Source organism: Chenopodium album, chromosome 5 (genome assembly GCF_948465745.1).
Source record: "Chenopodium album chromosome 5, dcCheAlbu1.1, whole genome shotgun sequence".
NCBI lineage: Eukaryota > Viridiplantae > Streptophyta > Magnoliopsida > Caryophyllales > Amaranthaceae > Chenopodium > Chenopodium album.
In genome coordinates, this window is record NC_137838.1 from 34,425,797 (window position 1) to 34,448,379 (window position 22,583).

Here is a 22,583-nt window from a genome sequence, read left to right on the forward strand (position 1 = left end):
TTAAATCATCTTCAGTAGTAGGTAGTGTTAGTACAGGAAGACCTTTACACATAGCTTAAAAATCTTGAACAATTTTAGAATCATTTTCCTTCAAGTTACATGTTATTTATTTCTTGAGTTTTTGTTGTAATGGCTTCCTTAACAAAGCAAGATATTCTATGAAATCAGAAGCATAGGTTAAACATCATATAAATCTTTCTATTTGTTTTCTATCTTCAATTTTAACTAGAAATTTTTCAATCTTTCTAGAATGTGTTTTTGCAAGATTATTTATCCTGCTTTAATTTCTAATCCTGGAAACTCAATCTCTTGTTTAGCATAAACACATTTATCTTCTCCAAGGATTATACCATGCTCAGCTCATTTTTGAGTTACAACTTTAAGATCATTCTTATGTTGCTCTAAATCTTTTGTGAATATTGAAATATCATCTATATAGACCAAACAACAATGATTAAGTTCTATAAAAATATTATCCATTCTTCTCTGAAATATTTGTGGAGCATTTTTTAATTCAAAAGGCATTACTAACCATTCATAATGCCCTTAAGGGGCGCTAAATGCAGTTAATGGAATGCTTTCTTCTTCCATTTTAATTGCTAGTAGCCACTCTTACAATCCATTTTAGAAAACCATGTGGCTAATTGTATTCTATTAAATAACACAGTTTTATTAGGAATGTAATAGCCATTAAAAACAATATTGTCATTTAGCTGTTTATAATTAATGACCATTCTAGCTTTACCTCTTTTATCTTCTGCATGATTCCTTACCATAAATGCTAGACTATTATGAGGACTCTTGTTATTCCTAATTAGCTTTTTATTTAGCAATTCTTTTATTTTTTCATCAAATTCTTGTATATCTTGGTAGGTATAGACCATTTGTCTTACTATAATAATCTTGTTAGACCATTTGTTAGATTTGTTGAATATAATTTTTCACATAATTTTTCTTGCTGCTTATTTATTTGATTTATTAATGATGAATCACACTAAGAAATTCTAAGTGCAACCTTTCGTTGTGTAGGTAAAACCCTATCACCACGCTGGATGTGCGTAAATTCCATAGTCTGATGGGTAGCCTTTGTTATTTTCTGTATAGGAACAGAATGACCATTAATAGTAAAGATTATTTGATCAATGGTTTGAGTGCATGGAGAGTATAATCTCTAAAAATTATTTTCTATTATCATATCATGACTAGGTTGATCAATTGCCCACAGAATAGGAATAACACATTTAACTCCTCCAATTTCTATTGATAATTCTTTGATTATCTCTGTATGAATATATCATGACACTATTATTAGCAATTCTAACTTTCATAGGATTTTTTAGTCTTTTTCCACAAGAATTCTAGAAATAATGACCTTTTTCCAAAACATGTAGAACAACCACTATCAATATATGCACATAATTTATATTTATTATAATCCTTAACGCATATATCAATTGGAATATAAATGTTATTAGGATTAATACGAGATATTTCATTACAAGCTTCTATTTTCATATTAACTTCATCTTCATATACTGGTTCACTCACCGTTTTGGTCTTATATCCAATTACCTTCCTTTTATCAATAGGATTATTTGAATCTTCATTTGACTCTAAATTAGAATATGACCCCATATCAATGCTATGCTTTGCCGATTGTTTGAAGGCTTTTTTACTTTCATATTTTTCATTTAGTTTCTTTAGTAGAACTAATATTTCTTCTTCATCCTCTTCTAGATTTTCATCATCTTGTTGTTTCATTCTTATTATTGTTGAATTTCGTCTACTTAGACATGATGTTCTAAGACTCATATTTCTCTGTATTTTAGGTTTTGTAGTCATTCCAATATGAAGTAATCCTAATTCATTAATTAACATCTTACTCGATCTATTGCTAACCGCAGGGTTCATAAAGAATTCATGCCAAGTTTTTTCAACTTCAATTTCATTAGGATTTAATTTCATAGGTGTAATTTTCTTCTTAGGACCTCCTCCTTGCTCATATCTCTGAGCATCAACTATCTGTTTCTTAAAAGATGAGTCTATAGTATTTACCAACTTATAAACCACCTTCCATCTTAATTGTATGGGTCATGTTCCTTTATGCATTATCACTTCTTCTGTTAATAGCTTGATAGCTAAAAACTTTGACGCAAATGAATCCTCTAAGCTCACATAATATCTAGGTTCACATTCATAGCTTACCGTTCCTTGACTTAAGTTACATGTGATACCACTAATTATTTGATCATAAAATTATTTATGTATAATAACACAAATAAAACTCAAGCATGTAACATCATTGCCAAATTCTTGTAAAGGAGTTATGTATACTTGTACTGCACCATTACAAATATAACTATAATTTCCTTTTTCCTTATTTTTACTTTTCCAGCTTATGATATTAATTATGGCTGCCTTTTGTTCACAATCTTCGATTACTATACTTCCTTCCAGTTCTTCACATACATATTTAGTTCTAGTTTTAAAGAAAGAATTTTTAAATATTTAATCCTTAGTAATCTGGGGGAAATTCCTGCTTTCTTTGTTTACTTGATCTAGGCTATTATATTCAAATGAATATTCAGCTCTTTTCAGTTGACCTATAGTCATTTTGCTTTTATCCTCATCACTGTCATCTGATTCTGAATTTTCTAATTCTTCTCGTTCCATCATATTATTTGTTTCTTCATAATTTTCTTCTTCAAATTCGCTATCTTCAAGTTCCTCATTATACTCATTTTCTCCCTCTATTATTTCTACTATTCCTTTATTATTACTTAAAGCTAACTCTAAATCCCCGTCTTTAGGTATTTTTATGTAGTCATAACTACCTAAGGCTTCCATTAATTTATGATTAGCTTTCTTCAATTCATTAGCATAATATCCTAGTTCTCCACAAGACCAATATTTGCATGTTTTCTTTTTCTCAGGACAATATGTTGCCTTTCTGAAAAACCTACATGGTTTTTAATATTTATGTTTATAATACTTTTTATTATAAGGTTATCCTCTTGATCTGTCAAATCTATTTTTCTTATAATTCCTTCTCTTATTATTGTCATTTCTTTCACATCCATAGTTATTTGAAAAATCCCAACAAGTGAGAAATTGTCTCTTCATTTGTAGAGTTCCTGCAACCTCTCTACAGTTCTTTTTAATCCACTTTCTTAGGAAATCAATTTTGTTACCTAGGGTGTCCCTAGCTAAGAATTTCTCTCTCCACTCCTGATATTTTTCACTAATTTCTTCATTAAGAGGACTTGGTAATTTATCATAGAACATTCCAAAATTTGTTTCATTTTCACCAATTTTATAATAATATGTTTTAAATTCCATAATATAGTTCTCGGCATATTTCATATTATAGATGGAGAAATTACTTAACTTTCTTTGATTCCATTGTTTTCTAATTAGGATCAGCACTAGGACCAATTATTCCAACTCAATGTATTGACGTAGCTCTCTAAACATTCTAGTACAAGATTCATTAGCTCTTAACGTAGTTTTGACTTCTTCTTCTCTACCATCATACCAATCTTTTACACAGCCATAGAAACTATGTTCGGTATAATTTAAGAAATTTTCAGAAGTCCATTCTATGTTTAGATTAAGTACACTACTCATACTCTTTTTCCATAGATCTAAAACATCTTGTCTATCTCTTACACCATCTAATTTAAGCTTATAACTAGTTTGAATTATAGGTTCAAGAGTCACTTCTTCTTGTTTAGGTATATGATTAGGCATAACCTTGACACTAAACCGGGTAGTTGTAGGCGTCGCTCGAAGTGCGCCTACGTTAAAGCATGTTGTGAATATGCTTGGCACTCATAGGAAGTGGGAATTGACATTACGATTAGGGACAACGATTAGGGACAAATAAAGTAGGGAGCCGCCAACAAGTTTTTAAGGAACTTGTAAACCGTTCACGGATCATAAAAAGGCAACCACGAATAAGGGACAACGAATGCAACAACGATTGACCCGTGATGGTTACACCCCATTCATAATCCATGAGATTACTAACTCCATATGGTTCGGAACCACGAAAGGAGGATCGGGGATGATGGTATGAAGTGAGTCATGGAGTCACATTCGCCCGTATTGGCCTCTACTCGATTCTTATAGTGAAAAATGATTCATGCGATCTCAAAGGCATACAAACAAAATATTCAATTTGCTCCAAACTATTATTAAGCTAAATTGGTTTAATATTAATGCAAAACATAATTCTAAAATATTTGTGATCACTTGAATTAATAACAAGATTAAAAAGGAACCTAAACCGGTTGTCCAAATTATCCTTATTAGGCGTGATTTTCAATTACATATTCCCTTTAAACATGCAATATGGTGATCAAATAAAAAATAATAGAATAAACATTACTATTGGCAGCAATTTAACAATAAATTGTTAGTAAAATCAAATAATAATAATAACCTAATCATGATACTAGCAATATAAAAATAAAATAAGAGTAATCAAGTGAATAATTACTCACTTTCCGCGTTTCCTTGAATTGCTACATCATGAATAAACCGTTAGTAACTTCAATAAAAATATAAATCAAATGGAAACAATTAAACTAAAAAAAAGTAGATTTAATTTGGTCCAAACCCTCAGTTAATTATACCTTTCACGCCTTGGTTTAAGTATAGAACTTCGGGTATTGTATGAACTCATAGGAGTGCTTAATTAGGGGAAGTATTTAGAGAATAGGGTGGCTAGTATTTAGGCTAAAGAGGGAGAAGAGAATGATTTGATGATCAAGCTTGTTGATGATCCAAAAAGGGGTGATTTGACATCTATTTATAGGGAAAAAATAGGGTCGAAGAATCAAGAAAAAGATACGAATTCGAATCGAATAAAACTCTTGCGATAAACAACAGTTTTTGCGGTTTTTGTTTTTATCATATCTTTTGAACCAAAAATCGAAATAAGATGAATAAGATATGGTTGGAAATTTCTTGAAGTATACTTTTTAACCCAATTAAAATCAGATTAAAATATTTTGTAGAACAAAAGATATAGCCGAAATAGTGAGACGATGTCAGTTTTGGATAGAGTTTGACATTTTATTCATATCTTTTCCGTTATAGCTCAAAATTGATATTATAATATATCATTGGAAAGATAATTTCAAGGGCTATCCAACCACATAAAATTTGGATAAAAACTATGAGGCACGAAAATAATATCTGTCTATCTTTGAACGTCTTTCAATTCGGATATAAATAGGATTTTCAAAAAAAGGAGTTTTATTCAATTTCAAACTATTTAATCTTATCTTTTCAAAAAGGATAATTAAGATCTTTTAGAAACTTATAGAAGCTTCCAATTAATACTAATTATTTTAGGAATGGGATTAAATAATTTGGACCCTCCACATGATCATTGGGTCGTAGGTAAGGTGGGCTTAGGTTCGATTTAGGCTCAGTTTAATATTTTGGCCATAACTTATTCGTTATAACTCGGATTTGGGCTTATAATATATCGTTGGAAAGCTCTTTTCAATCCCCATCCAACTATTTAATCATTGGACCCATATTATGGACCAAAATAAACTGGATCAAACGTTTTTATAAAAAGGACACGAAATGAATGATTTTAAAGGACACGAAATGAATTATTTTAGGTTTAAAGGCACCAAAAGAGGAAAATAAGTTATGGTTTGGGAAAATGGGCTAGGAATTGGGTTGTTTTATGAAATGGAAATATGGGTTTAAGCACTCCAAAAGTTAAATACTCAACCCGACCAATAATGGCGGTGAAAGGTTGTTCATCATCGGGTTTGGTTTTGGGGAGACATTTTTAGGTGTCTACAGAAGGCCCCACTTTGACTGAGTTTGTAGAAACGTTAGTTTCGAAAACGATAGTCAAAGTAGTCGATAGGGACGGAGAATGATTTAAGACGTTCTGCGATCCTAAATCATTATGTATACGCCGATACCTGCAGGAAAATGTTAGTTCTACAGATAAAAGAGTAAAGGGATAGAATGCGTATCTGACACCAGTGTATCGGTGACAAATGAGTTTGGTAGCTTCCTATGCTTGAAGGAATACACCGGATGACGTATGTTGAAATGCTTTTCATGCTTGAGGAAAGCCGACAGATGAGTTTGGTAGCTTTCTAAGCCTGAAGAAACCTACCGGATGACACTTTCCATGCTTGAGGAAAGTCGACGTATGAATTTGGTGTCATTCTATGCTTGAAGAATTCTACCGATAATGTCTTCCATGCTTGAGGAAAGCCGGCTACTTGGCGGTTTTCTTTACTTGAAGAAAAATCCACCGATAACGCTTTCCATGCTTGAGGAAAGCCGACTTGGCGGTTTTCTATGCTTGAAGAAATCCACCAAATAATACTTTCCATGCTTGAGGAAAGTCGACAGATGATGAGATTGCAAATCTCTGTGTATCAAGAACCTTGCGTCATGAAATGATGGTGGTTCGATTGTCCCCGAACGTGGGCTGTAGATGGTCCTCTTGTCCCCGGACGTGGGCTATAGATGGTTCGCTTGTCCCCGAACGTGGGCTGCAGATGGCCCGCTTGTCCCCGGACGTGGGCTATTGATGGTCCGCTTGTCCCCGGACGTGGGCTGGTTGCAAATGGTCCGCTTGTCCCTGGACGTGGGATGTAAATGGTCCGCTTGTCCCCAGACGTGGGTTGTAAATGATCCGCTTGTCCTCGGACGTGGGTTGTAGATGGTCCGCTTGTCCCCGGACGTGGGCTATAATTGAGACCTGCAAAAATAAATTTGCCAATGGACTCGTATATACTGTGATTGACTTGACCACTGACTTGACCAAGTTTGACTTGACATGACATGATATGTGTATGACTTGTGATTGTGTGTGTCTTGAGTGAGTGTGTGCACTGACACAAGCAATTAAAAATGCAAAAGCAAAAATTTTCCGTCATTTTTGTCATGAGTGGAGGGTACCGACTTTCTCCCGAGAAAGAAAGACGTGAAAAATGAAGTTTTGTTTTTGAACTTCCCCAAAATAAAAGTCATGATAAGAAAAGGGAAGAAGTTTTGAACTTCCCCAAAATAAAAGTCATGATAAGAAAAGGGAAGAAGTTTTGAACTTCCTTGTTGAGCAAGACGAAATGAATCACATGGATTTTCTTCTTATCATATTGAACTGCCCGTCTTGAGTATAATTTATGCATGATGTATGTTCTTAGGCTAGGAGGCTAAGGACAATTACGTCATGTAACACGATAGATGAATGAACTTAGGTCATGGAGCTAAGCATCACATATGGTGTAAAGAAACGATCTTGAACGTTACTTAAGTTTGGAAGCTAAGCACGTATATAGATGAAGTGATCGATGAGTATCGCATAATGAATGTCACATAGGTCAAGGAGCTAAGCACAATATGCGATGTATGAAACAATGAACATTGCTTAGGTCTAGAAGCTAGGCAAGTATACAATGTCTCTTTTGATGTTGTCTTGAAAGATGACGAAACATGCGCATCGTTGAAGTAAGATTTCATGATAAGGGCTCTTAAAGGGAAGGATGATTGATATGGATATGGATGTGTGAGTGAAGTGTGTGAATGTGATACTAAGGCTGGCTGCAAGGGTTATGGCGATGGAAAGAGATGTGAGAAGAGTCAAAGATGATGACTCTTTAGGCTGGGTAGGCTAAATGATGTGGGTTCAAGCCCCCAAGTCTAGCTCTAAATGGGTAAGGGTAAGCATTGGATATTCTTTGACTCGATCATGCATGGATATGAATATGAATGTGCAGTGGCTGCACCTCGATGTGAGGTTGCCTACGAATCCGTTAGGAATCAGGCCGAACGTAGCTCTAACCGAACTTTGCACAAGTGTATGTACACCTCGAAGAGGTCTTTCAAGGGTTGTAATGTGGTTAAGCTGATGGTTTAAGGAAGAAAGGGGTAAAAGACTCAAGACCCAAGAGAAGCCCCCAAGATGTGTAATTGTGTATTTGAAAATTTGGACTTTGCAAGTTTATTTTCTTTTCTTCTTTTTTTTTGCTTTTTTTCCATTCTTTTGAATCAATGTGGGCAAGCTCATATCATGCGGTCCATCACTCACTTAGCATTCATGTTTCTCAGGCACGGTACCAAGCACTCGATGAGAGACGCAATTTGAGACATGTTCATATCAAAGACATTGGAACACTTGCCTTTAGACATTGTTTTATTGTTGTTTTGCTGCTTTTTTTTTTTTTTTTTTTTTTACTTGCTTTTTGAATGTTATGAAATTACACATCTTCCAATCCCAGGGTTAAGTAAATGTGGGTTGAAGAAATGAAGGCCAAACGTTAGACGAGGCTCAAAATGGTTGATGAAGAAATGGAATGTGATTGAACGGTTAACAGGGAATGATAGGGTTGCAAAGGTGCCTCAAGTCATTGGTGTACCTTGGGTTTAGTTCGATAATTGATTTTTTTTTTTTAGAATGAATGAATGAATGAAAAAAATTCTATGATCGAGATGTAAAGGAAATTTGCTCATTTTATTAATGGAAAAGGTGAACGAAACACATGAAACATATAAAAATTCAAAATGGAAAACCTATGCTAGACATGAATGGGGGAATGGAGATGAATGATAAAGAAAGAAATCATGAAATATTGCACGAAGGATCTGCTGTGCGCCTTGTGTTCATTACTTCTTGCCGCTTGGAGGGACAGGAAGTTTGTTTGCATCCACTAAGTCTTGAATGACGTCCTTCAAATTCCAACATTGTTCAGTAGTGTGGCCCCTTCCTTGATGGTACTTGCAATGGGCATTGGGATTCCATTTGGCGCTCCTTTCTTCAGGTTTTGGCTCTGGAAATGGCCCAATAGGTGTGATCAAGCCTTGACCGTAGAGGCGATCAAAGGCCGCATCATAAGTCATTCCTAAAGGAGTGTAAGTTCTTTTCTTCTTGGGCAATGGAGCATCAAGAGCTAACACTTCATTGAGATTAACTTGGCTTATATTTTTGGTAGTATTTTCGTGCTTAGAAGACGAAGAAGAAGGATGGTCGTTCTTCTTGTTTTTCCAAGTGTTATTATTGTTACTACCAGCAGTCTTTATAAGCTCATCCTCGATATTGATGCCGATGTCGTATACAGCTTCGAAAGTGTTCAGTGGAAGAAATTTGAGATGTTCCCTATACTTGTGAGTTAGATTTTGAATAAAGAGGCGAACCATCTCTCTTTCTTTGGGAGGATCTACCAAGAGTGAAGCCGTTTCCCTCCACCTGTTCAGATAAGCGGTGAAGCCTTCATTCTCTTTCTGTTTGAGAATGGAGAGTTCACGTTCAGAAGTTTTAGTTTGAATGTTACACTTGTAACGATTCATGAAACTTTCGGTGACATCTTGCCAAGTCGTAGTACGCTTGGCATCTAGGGAATAGAACCATTGTTGGCAAGCATGTTCTAAGGAGAGAGGGAACACCGTAGGGAAGAGTGTTACGTCCAATCCCTTAAGAGCCATGGTAGCAGAGAACGCCTTCAAATGGAATATTGGATTGTCGGTAGGCTTGAACTTTGGAATATCAGCAGTGGAGAACTTTTCAGGTAGTCTGTCCTTCACATCCAAAGGAGTGGGAGGTCGTTCCACATAGGTGAAATCCTCATAAATCTTGCTCATTTGCTCTTTTAATTTGTCAAGGGTGGAAACAGTGACCTTGTTTTGTTCCATGGTAGTGACCCTAGTGGTAAGGGTTTGCATCATGGCAGACAGTGCCTCGATGGATTTGTTGATGTTCTCAATATCTTCTTTAGTGGCCATTGAAAGGTGATAAGTAATGTGGAGATGGCAAAGTTCTCTTTGAACGCCTATTAGATCTGAGAGATTGTTGCGGTAATGACTCGAACCGTATTAATCTATCCCTGCTCCTTGACCAAGTACTGTGAAATAAAATAATTCACTTAATTGTTCGACTCATTGCTCAAGATAGGAAAGGAAGGGAAAAATAGACATTTGAAAACAAGTGAGAAAAATCTCCACTCATTTTTACTACGACAGAAAACGATGCATGCATGGTCCTAGTATACGATCATAAACAATATAGTGCATTACTCGAAGACAAAGTGTGTGCAATGAATCAACATGTGTGATTAGGTGAGTTTATTAAGACTCGTGGTATGATCGCATGGCTAGACATGAGGACACTGTGAAAAACAAAGGACCCAATGACCAAATAGCACGGAAGACTAAAAGACAAACTAACTTGATTAACTTTGTTCAATTTTAATGTTTATGCTATTTACTAGGTGAAAACGGTCCATTGGCAATCGTTAGTCATAAATAAGATCAACCACAATCAAAGACAAAGAACACATGTTAAGGTTAACACAAAAAATCACAAGACACTGGGAAAAGGACTAGAATTCTAGAAGGGTTAGGATTCATGGGTATAAAAAATAAATAATTAAAATAAAAATCTGTAATCCTATGTTATACGAGTTGACACGGATTAAAGGACTTGGATAAGACTAGCTTGACACTAAAAGTTAAAAAAAAAAAAAAATAAATAAAAATAAATAAGAAAATTGACGCTAAAAAGACACCTAAACTGGACAGGCTGTAGTATATCGGTTATAACTTTTGATCTATGACTCTGATTGGGACGAAACTAATTCCAAATGAAAGATAAAACTCGGGGCTACAGATCCATATGTGGCACGACACGTAACTCTTTCTAGAACTCCGGCTATGACCAAAACAAGTTGACTCTTGTGCAGTATACGGGAATTAAAATTCGGGTGACTCAAAAATTAAAAAAATCTATGGCTCGACTCTAATAATAAAAAAAAAAAAAGGGGGTTTGATAAGAGAAAAAAAAATAATAAAAAAAGGTCAATAAAAAAAATGCACACATAATCATATCGTCACGCATGATGCAATGAAGTTCGCAACCTAAAGTCAAGTTCTATGTTCAACTGGTCAAGCTTTTGGGTGTCAAAGGGTACCATGGTTAAGAGTTTGGACGCGTTAGCAAGGCAGCCTCCCTTGAGGGTGTATGCCAACGGGCGGCTCCGCGAGTTCGTGATGAAATCGAACTCGACTCCATGGTTTGGGTGGATTTAAAAACTCGGATGAACCCTTATTGTCATGAGCGTTTTCGGGTTGATAGAGCATAAATCCCCCGGGCTAGCCACATACGTAGAACACGTACTATTGTGGCAAAGTAGGTAAGCTAAAATGCATATGCATATGTGACAATGCCAATTAAATCACAGGAATATTTTTCAAGAATCTTTCAAGTCTCATCCACTCATCTTAATTAAATACCGATCACTCAAATCGATAAATAACAAAGAATCCTCCCCAGTGGAGTCGCCAAATTGTAGGCGTCGCTCGAAATGCGCCTACGTTAAAGCATGTTGTGAATTTACTTTGCACTCATAGGAAGTGGGAATTGACATTACGATTAGGGACAAATAAAGTAGGGAGCCGCCAACAAGTTTTTAAGGAACTTGTAAACCGTTCACGGATCATAAAAAGGCAACCACGAATAAGGGGCAACGAATGCAACAACGATTGACCCGTGAAGGTTACACCCCATTCATAATCCATGAGATTACTAACTCCATATGGTTCGGAACCACGAAAGGAGGATCGGGTATGATGGTACGAAGTGAGTCATGGAGTCACATTCGCCCGTATTTGCCTCTACTCGATTCTTATAGTGAAAAATGATTCATGCGATCTCAAAGGCATACAAACAAAATATTCAATTTGCTCCAAACTATTATTAAGCTAAATTGGTTTAATATTAATGCAACACATAATTCTAAAATATTTGTGATCACTTGAATTAATAACAAGATTAAAAAGGAACCTAAACCGGTTGTCCAAATTATCCTTATTAGGCGTGATTTTCAATTACATATTCCCTTTAAACATGCAATATGGTGATCAAATTAAAAATAATAGAATAAACATTAATATTGGAAGCAATTTAACAATAAATTGTTAGTCAAATCAAATAATAATAATAACCTAATCATGATACTAGCAATATAAAAATAAAATAAGAGTAATGAAGTGAATAATTACTCACTTTCCGCGTTTCCTTGAATTGCTACATCATGAATAAACCGTTAGTAACTTCAATAAAAATATAAATCAAATGGAAACAATTAAACTAAATAAATGTAGAGTTAATTTGGTCCAAACCCTCAGTTAATTATATCTTTCACGCCTTGGTTTAAGTATAGAACTTCGGGTATTGCATGAACTCCTGGGAGTGCTTAATTAGGGGAAGTATTTAGAGAATAGGGTGGCTAGTATTTAGGCTAAAGAGGGAGAAGAGAATGATTTGATGATCAAGCTTGTTGATGATCCAAAAATGGGTGATTTGACCTCTATTTATAGGGAAAAAGAGGGTCGAAGAATCAAAAAAAAGATAAGAATTCGAATCGGATAAAACTCTTGCGATAGACAGCAGTTTTTGCAGTTTTTGTTTTTATCATATCTTTTGAACCAGAAATCGGAATAAGATGAATAAGATATGGTTGGAAATTTCTTGAATTATACTTTTTAACCCAATTAAAATAAGATTAAAATATTTTTTAGAAAAAAAGATATAGCCAAAATAGTGAGACGGTGTCAGTTTTGGATAGAGTTTGACATTTTATTCATATCTTTTTTTTTATAGCTCAAAATTGATATTATAATATATCATTGGAAAGATAATTTCAAGGGCTATTTAACCATATAAAATTTGGATAAAAACTATGAGGCACAAAAATAATATCTTTCTATCTTTGAACGTCTTTCAATTCGGATATAAATAGGATTTTCAAAAAAGGGGGTTTTATTCAATTTCAAACTATTTAATCTTATCTTTTCAAAAAGGATAATTAAGATCTTTTAGAAACTTATATAAGCTTCCAATTAATCCTAATTGGTTTAGGAATGGGATTAAATAATTTGGACCCTCCACATGATCATTGGGTCGTAGGTAAGGTGGGCTTAGGTTCGGTTTAGGCTCAGTTTAATATTTTGGTCATAACTTATTCGTTATAACTCGAATTTGGGCTTATAATATATCGTTGGAAAGATATTTTCAAACTCCATCCAACTATTTAATCATTGGACCCATATTATGGACCAAAATAAACTGTATCAAACGTTTTTATAAAAAGGACACGAAATGAATGATTTTAAAGGACACGAAATGAATTATTTTGGGTTTAAAGGAACGAAAAGAGGAAAATAAGTTTTGGTTTGGGGAAATGGGTTAGGAATTGGGTTGTTTTATGAAATGGAAATATGGATTTAAGCACTCCAAAAGTTAAATACTCAACCCGACCAATAATGGCGGTGAAAGGTTGTTCATCATCGGGTTTGGTTTTGGGGAGACATTTTTAGGTGTCTACAGTAGTCTTCCCTGGTATGTATTTTGGTTGTGTGAAACTTCCTTCTCCTTGGTACCTAGATCTTTGGATAATATTTATTTCATTAATAATTTATTCTCCAACATCATTATTATCCATTACTCTTTTACCTATTATATTTTCAATCTTTTTTCGAACAACTTTTATGGGTAGAAAGTCTAGATCATTTAACTTCATTTATCCCATTTGTTGATATGAATTAAATATTCCTCTAAATTAACATAATTATTTTCCTCTATTTCATTATCAGAAGCAATCCCTTTTTCAGAAATTAAGTTCATGATTTCGTTAAGCTTATTAGGGTCTTCTTCCTTATCGAATAGGGCTTGTAATTCGTTAAGCGTTTTCTCCTGAAGATGAGGGTTCATCTTTAGTTTATTTATTATTTTATTGGTTACTAGTAGGTCTTTTAGGGAGTGATACAGTAAACTTTTTATTTTTATCTAAATATTGAAAAGGATACTTATATTTATATGGGACAATCTTCTCTTAATTAGGCGATACTTCCTTACCAAATTGATGCCTAACTTCGTTTGTTAAAGCAAGTTGAACTTGTTTAACCTGTTCTTTTATATCGCTTACTTTTTTTTTTATTAATATCGGTTGTGGTTATTGATATCTTATTTTCGATATTAATACAACGAGCACGTATGTTATCAACTTCCGATCTTAATTTTCCAATTTGATCTGCTATATAATTAAGGATTGGGCCAAAATTACTAGTATTTTCAGGAATATGATGATAATTCTTGAAATTAGGTTTCTTACACTCAGTAGAGAGCCTAGTACTCTCTAGTTTTACTTAATTATTAATTAAATTCACAATCTAGTTTAGCTTTTAACCGTATGGCTCTGATAACAAATCGAAGTAGTTACTAAAATTAAGATGTAAAATTATAAAATAGTTATTAATAAGACATCTAGTAAAATTTTCTTGAGAAAGTAGGTTTATTTAGGGTTCTTTACTGGATACTATTTTTGTACTGCTGAACCGTAGTTTCCTACCACTGAGACTATTTATAATACCACTAAAGATCGACAAACTTAATAGTTTATTTGAAATTTTTCTAACTTTTAAAATGTAATAAGATATCTACTACTACCAAATAAATTAATAATACTGAATAACAATTTTGTACTACTAGGAATTAAAATACTACCACTAAGAACTACAATGGTACTAATTCGATTTACAGAAGTACTTTAGATATTTATGGTTTGCAAAAAGTCTAAATTACCCTTCGTTATATATTTTCTCATACATCACAGACCTTGATTAGTACTTCTTCATTAAATAGGTTACTAAAAGGTGACGTTCCATTTATAGAAAAGGGGAGTGAAAGGTGGTTATATTTGAAATAAACAAAAGGTGGTTTCATTATTGGAATATGACTTAAAGGTGGTATTGTTCTTAGAAAATTTTCTTTAAATAATAGGGTTATGACGATGAGCATATGGGGTTACCTTGACGTAGTACGTGATTAAAAGACACTCCATGACACCAGCAATGATACATGTCAATTTCAAGTGTGTCCTTAGTATATTTTTGTAGACACCCATTTATGTCTCCCCAAAACCAAACCCGGTGATGAATACCTTTCGCGTCGAATCATAATCGAATGAAGTGAAAGTGTGGAAAGTCTAATGACGTGGTTAATTTTTTTTTAAAATCTTTCTTTTTGTTTTCGAAAACCTACTCTATTTTATGAAAATAGTAAATACAGTTTAGTTTTGTCCATGACAAGGGTCCAATAATAGTATAGTTAGATTGGGCTATAAAAGAGCTTTCCAACGATATATTATAAGCCTAATTCCGATGAATAATGAGGATGTTATGGTCAAAATACTAAACTGGGCCCGATTTGGTTCTTATATACGACCCAATGATCTACAAGAGGGCCTATTATGAGTTATCATTCCTAATGCAATTAAGATTGATTATAGTCTTCTAGAATCTTCTAGAAGGTTCTTCTAAATCCTAATGGGATTAGGATTGATAATTATGTTTTATGAGTTTTATTTGGAATTAAAGAAGTGTTTTATATGAAATTACAATTTTACCCTTCGTACGGATTTTACGACTTGATATTATCAAAAAGTGAATTCCGCGTTGAAAACGCGTGGAAAACCTTCTGCATCGCCAAACGACAGTTTCGTCGCCTGGCGACAGAAGAGTGTTTTATCCTTTTCGAACTCTGATTTGTTTCTATCAATTCCGGACTGTTTTCTTATAAATAAGGTCCCTGGACCTCCGTTTTCCAATTCTCTAATTTTTGTCTCTCTCTAAGCTAAATCTTATTCTCTCTCTTCCTCTTTCTAGCCTAGCCTTTTACAAACACAATTCCTCATACATTAGCACTAGACACATCTAGCCAAGTTTGAAGTTGCCTTCGCCCTACACGTGAAAGGTTTGGTATTTCTGAGGGTTTGGTCCCAAATCTCTATTTCAATTATTTAATTTAATTGTTTGTTTTATATTTTCCTTGAAGTTACTAACGCGTGTATTTTGTTATTAGAAAGAGATTCGAGGCATCAAAGTAAGTACTTTAATTGTTTTATTGATAATTTTGATATAGAATTCATGTTTAGATTGGTATTTTGATTCCTAGTATCATGTTAGGATGTTTTATTGCGTCCTAGTATCATGTTTTAACTTAAGTTTCTTATATCAATTATCATTTCTATGATGCTTCCTATTTTATTTTTCCTAATATCATGTTAGTATCATGTTAGGGTTAAAGCTTTGATCTTTTTTGTTTAGTAACATGCTAGGAGTTGTTATTAATCTTGCTAGTATCATATCTAGGATCTTGCTATATATTAGTATTATGTTTTAACATGATTGTTATAATTATGATTGTTTTTATGATTATGATTATTGTTGCTTGATATATTATTATTGTTATTGCTTGATCACACCTTTTATGCATGTTCAAAGGGAATTTGTACTTGTAATCACGCTTAATAAGATAATTAATAATCTTGTTTAGGCTAATATGATTATAATTCAAGTGATCGCCAATAATAGATTTATTTGTTCATTAATATTCAACCAACATAGATTAAACAGGTTTAGGGTAAACCTATTGATTGCAAGTTAGTCAGAAAACGCACATGAATACGAGTATGATAAAATAGGGGCCTATTTTATAGGGCGAGTTATTTCTTTTTTAGATTGGATTCGTACCTTCATCCCCGAACTTCCAGTCTTGGTTCCAGACCTATTGGAGTTAACGATCTCCTGGATCGTTAAATTAAGGGGTGTAACCTTCACCCTGTGAACGGTTTACAAGTTCCTAAAACTTGTAGGCGACTTTTCTACTCTAGCTTCCTTTCCTTTGGACGCCACCATGCTTAAGTGTATGATCACAGTGGGGTTCAAGTTTGGAGTAATGCTTGAAATATTACTTATATATTTTTTTTAATAATTAATTAATAATTTTTTTCTTTTGTATGAAGTGTTTAAAAAAAAATATTTTTTGTCAGCTATATAAATGAGCAATAATATTTACCAATTTTATGTTCATACGTAATTAATTATGGAATAATAAGGAAACATATAATATTTTTCAAGAAGATGTAATTTTGGTGGAATATTTTTTAAGAATTTGATTTGATCAAATATTCCATGTTACTTTAATTTTGTTCAAGACAATTAACAATTTTTATTGTATGCTATAAAGAAATTAATTTGTTAAAAGAAGTTATGGGGTAAGTAAAATAACTGTACATGACACGGTACCTAACCTAGTATTTATATACTGGAAATTTTGGTATTATTAATCCCAAGTTCCCAACTTTGGGACATTTACATTTATTAATATGGCTTATTCCTAAATAATCCAACTTTGAGGGTTATTGACTTTTATCAGGTCCTACAGGTTACCAAACCAGGAACAGCAGGTCACTTGCTACAAGTCAACTTTCTATTGGTTTAAAAAAAAAAAAAACCATATTTAGAAATAAATGAAAAAAAAAAAACACCACCAATTCCCCCTTCTTCCACCGGGAAACACTCCCACCCCTTCCTTTGCCCCACCCTCTTCCCACCCTTCCCCCCCCCCCTCTCGCCCCCAAAAAACGCCGACAACCCTGCCCCACCTTCGAAAGTTGCAAACATATCAATTACAACAAGAATGCATCAGACCACTACAACAACCACCTTTCCTCTGACGCAAATAACAACAACAAACTTCCGGCAATGACAACAACAACAGCATCAATTCCACCAAGCTCAAACCTCCACAAATTTCTCCTATCAGGCAGCAACCAAACCACCAAAACAAAATGCAATCAGCAATTCGCTACCCAATTTCATTAATTTGAACCGCTTTTTTTAGAAAGGGTTAGGAATTGAAGGAGTGTGGGTGCTGGGGAAGAGGCGAGGACAGCGAAGGGGTGGGTTATGGGCTGGTTATGGGTTGTGTTGGTGGTGTGATGAGAGCGAGTGCTGGTGTTTGTGGTTTGAAAGGCGTCAGAGGTGGTGGGTTGAGAGGCGTCACTGGTGGTGGGTTGAGCAGACTGAATGCTCAAGTATTGATGCCGGGTCAGGGTCGGTGCGAGTCGGGTCAAAGAGGGTCATATATTATAGGATCAATATTGGGTTGGGCCAATGCGAGTCGCGGGTCAATAATGGGTAGATAATGAACGGGCCTATAAAATATCAATTAAAAAAAATATTGGACAAAGCCATTATTACGTATATATGAATATAAATTTATCTATGTAATTATTTTTATACTATCTATTTTCTTTATAAATAAAACTAGTTTTGCGTCCGTGCGATGCCCGGGTTGTTTATTGAATTTTAAGATATATTTTTAATCTATATGTCAAATTTTAAAACATATCATTAATACAAAATTTGTTAGGAATTGATGTGTTTTTGTGATGATTTAAACTTGTAGACATGTAATGACTAATAATAATAATATTGGTGAAAAATATTTCTTGACCCGTAACCTGAAATAATGACCCTGCCTAAAATGACTGTGACCCGACCTGATTTACAGGTCTACACATAGTACTAAAATTATATTAGATTGTGAAGTATATTATTTTAATTGATTAGAATATATTATAAACAATCGATGTGGTACATTTTGAATTAATTCCTTCACTCCAGAAAAATATTATGATACAAAAAACAAATTTATATGATAATTTATAAGAGTTATAATCTAATTATTTTTTGAATAAAATTATAATTTAATTTGTACCTATGAAATATTGGTACTTTATCAAAAATAAAACTCTAAATTAAAAATTTTATCCTAAAATTTTATCCAAATTTGATTGGAAATAAAATTCTAAACTAACTTTTTTATCCTACAAATTGAATTCGATATAACTCTATCTTACGTGGCACGACACTTGGCGAAAAGTTAGAGCGCCAAGTGTCGTTGTCTTATCGCCTGGCTAAAAGTTTAGCTTTATATATTAGTTATATGATTGGAAAAATATTTTGACCCTATATTGACCCTGTCCAATAAGGGTTTTGTTCATTAACGACCCTGTCCATGAAAAACCCTTTAAGTTTGACCCTGACCCTATTATCATTGGGCTACCCTACCCTATAATCACCTCTAGTGGTAAGGAAAGGGGAAAAGGTTGGGTTGGGTCGGCGGCGGTTGGGTCATTTGCTGGTGGTAGGGGCTGGTTCGACTATGTTGGATGGGAAAGGCAATGATTTCATTTTTTTATTATTATTTCAATTTTTTTTTTAATTTTTAATATATATATTTTTTTAATATAGTTTTTATTTGTTGGACCATTAAACGCGTGACATTTAATTTGGCAATTTGAAAAAAAAAAAAAAAAATTCACCATTTCTTCAGGTCACCGGTCATTTAGAGATGTTAAAAGAAAACGACTCTTAAAGTTGGAATTATTCAGGAACAGGTCATAGTTGGGATTAATAAAAGTAAATTGCCCAAAGTTGAAATAAATAATACTCCCTCTGTCCCTAAATTACATTCCTATTTCTAGCATTTATTCCTTATATAATAGAGGAAAACAGGAATGTAATTTAAGGACGGAGGGAGTACCAATTTTCCTTATATACTTGTATGAGTAACTTCATTTATTCATAACAGTGTGTAGATAGTTTGATAGGCTAACAAATGATCAAGATTTATATTCGAGATCCCCTTGATTCTTTGGCCAAGTCATCTTTCAATAATTTATGTCTTATCAAACAAGTTTCCTGATTACAAAAAATAAAATAAAATGAAAAGTTTGTTGTTTATATTATTGTTATTTTTTTTAGCCCTTCTTATGTGTGGATGGTCGGACTGTGTGACCGTTCATATAAGAACAAAGTAATCAATATAACACTGGCCAAGTAATATCACACTGACCAATTAATCCCTATAACACTAACAAAGTAAAACTATATATAAGAATTTGTGTATTTTTTTCAAGGATAAATGAATATAAAAGTGTAACTCCTCTAACAACTACTTGATTTTTTTAAAAAAATTTTATAACTGTTTTCGTGCTTCATAATTAATGCATTAATTTTTTTATTATTATTATTTGCAATTTTGCAAAGGTTAACGGTTTGTTAATGTGTGGTTAGTGTTGCATTTAAAAAAGAAGAATTTATCTATATTATTACGCAATCAACTAAACGTATTAAATATACAAATTTGTCTTAATTGTCATGAAAAGAATGGAACAACTAATTATAAGTATGAAAGATTAATTACTATCAAGTACCAAACATGTACAATACAAGAAAATTAAAGCTCATTAAAATAATAAACCAAGAACATGAGAAATATTGAGGCTACATCATCATGGATGGGGATGGTACTCTTATTTACATTCCCTTATACAATAATTTACATCTTTCTACGTAGAAACCAACAAAAAATAAATAACCCATTATATTTGCAAATAAAGCACCATTGACTTTTTCGTTTTTTTTTTCCACCACTCTTTTACTTTTCTTGGTCAAAATTATCCAAAGCAATTGGCTCAAATATTCAACCCCACTTTTCCCACCAACGTAACAATCTCAAATATGTAGCTGGACAACACAAATTAATTAATTAAACTAACTTGTACACAACAAATAATTGAACTATTCAAGGAATATGATTATATGGTACTTGCTCATGTGGATTATATGTCAACGGCGGTGGCGGTGATGGCGGCGGTGGTGGCGACAGACTTCCTTGACAACCAAAGGAGCTACAATTAGGAGGGTAGGCTAGGAAGGGTGTACATTCTTCAGGAGACCTTTGGTATGGCCTTAAAGGTAGACAATTATACTTATCATCCTTATCTTGTAACCTCATACATTGTAAAGGTTCTCCACAAAAATAATTGTATGAATAAGTGAAGTTCTCCAACTTAGGCAAACTACAAATACTGTAAGGTATCTTCCCATAAAACTTGTTATGTGCAACATTAAGTTGCTCTAAGCTCTCCATTTTTCCCATGCTTTCGGGCAAGGTGCCCGTTAGCTCGTTGTAGCTTACGTCGAATACCGTTGCTTTGTTCAACTCCCCTATACTTGATGGTAGACATCCCTTTAGCCCCGCATTCATGAGAATGATCTCTTGTAGAGTTGCTCCCATTTTGGTGATTTCGGCAGGAAAACACCCGTTGAGGTTATTATTAGCCACGACAAACACGGATACAGGGGAGTTTGCTAGGTTTGTAGGGAGGGTTGAGGTGAAATTGTTGTTGTTTAAGAAAAGAGCGTCGAGTTTTAGGTCAAACACGGCGGAGGGGATAGAGCCTTCGAAGTGATTGTATCGAATATCGAGGAATTTGAGTGATGAAAGACATAGAAGAGCCTTAGGGAACTCACCACAAAACAAGTTGTTGCTCAAGTCAATCTCATGTAAGAGTTTAAGGTGTGAAAAAGAAGAAGGGATAGTCCCAAAGAAGCGGTTAGAGTTAAGGTGGAGTAGGGCAAGATCGGTTAAGAGACCGAGTTCCTCCGGTAAGGAACCGGAGATGTTGCCATGGTTAAGATCAATCCCTGCAACCGTCTTAACGTAAGAGTCATCGGGTGCATTTGCACAATAGACCCCCTTGTAGCTACACACGTCGTAACCATTCCAATTCGAGGTGAACCCGTTAGGGTCCGAGTTTATCGCCTTTTTCCATGCTTGAAGGGCTACATAGGCATTTTGAAGTCTTACTCCGGTTGATGGAGTGACTTGTGGTTGTTGAAGTGAAGGAGTTGGGAAGGATAGTAAGAGGGAAAAAGTTGCCCATAGGGCTAAAATGATTGATGATTTAAGGTTAGTCCTCATAATAATAATTGTAACGATATTGATTTATGAGATGAAGGATTTATATTAGTTTTTGGGGGATTTATATAGAAGAGTGTATGTTTAAAGAGTTGTTGTTGACTAGCATTTTGTCTTGCAACTTGAAATTAAACTAAAGCAAGTATACATTAGAAGTTTCCTCCAAAAAAAAAAAAAAAGTTTGCGTGCACCAAATTGAAGGAAAAAGTATATATGTCCTTTGGTTGTATTAACTAAGAAATAGTGCATAGTATATCTTATGCTGTAATATAAATTATTAAATATTAGTTTTTTTAACAAATTATTAAATATTAGTTGATGTCTCTAAACATGATCTAACCTAAGCATATATGCTCCCTGAATATTGCCATATTGTTGTTATATATGTCGCTCTCTAGCTAGAATAGAGATACAAGAAATTGAATAAATTAGAAAATAGAAAGGGATTAGTTCGATAATATCACCAAATGTCACTGAGTTTTTAAGAAATTCATCAAATGTCATTAAGGTTTTCAAAATTCACTAAATGCCATTAATATCTAACGGTCGTTAACTTCGTTAGTCATTAAGATAAAATCCTATCACGTGTCATGATATGATTGATTTATTTTAATCATTATATATTTATTTTCTCGATTTTTGTGACAAAAATTGCTTGGTTAAGTTTTGTGGGCCATTTGATCCTTTATGGATACAAATTAAGCTCAAAATTGGCAAAAAATAACGTAAATGCGTCGTTTAGTGTGTTTTAAAATATCTCGATTAGCGTGTCGTTATTTTTTAACCATAAAAATTAACCGGTAAGGTTTTGAGGGTCATTTTGATTCTTTATGGAAACAAATTATGCTCGGAATTGGTAATAAAATAACGTAAAGGGTCAAAATGAGCTTACAAACTTTATCCGTTCAATTTTTTTTATCATGATTAGCGT

The 22,583-nt window shown here is 33.8% G+C and overlaps 1 protein-coding gene across 1 annotated transcript; it reads right to left on the reverse strand.

The window, feature by feature from the left end:
- Positions 1-20,115: 20,115 nt before the first annotated feature.
- Positions 20,116-21,694, reverse strand: LOC145630670 (leucine-rich repeat extensin-like protein 6). The gene has a single exon (XM_081682876.1). It carries the CDS (start codon positions 21,653-21,655, stop codon positions 20,474-20,476), a length of 1,182 nt encoding a protein of 393 aa, XP_081539002.1. The 5' UTR covers positions 21,656-21,694; the 3' UTR covers positions 20,116-20,473.
- Positions 21,695-22,583: the final 889 nt, after the last annotated feature.

Coding starts and splice junctions, on each gene's coding strand:
- LOC145630670 (XM_081682876.1), bottom strand. CDS start 21,655: ATGAGGACTAACCTTAAATCATCAATCATTTTAGCCCTATGGGCAACT.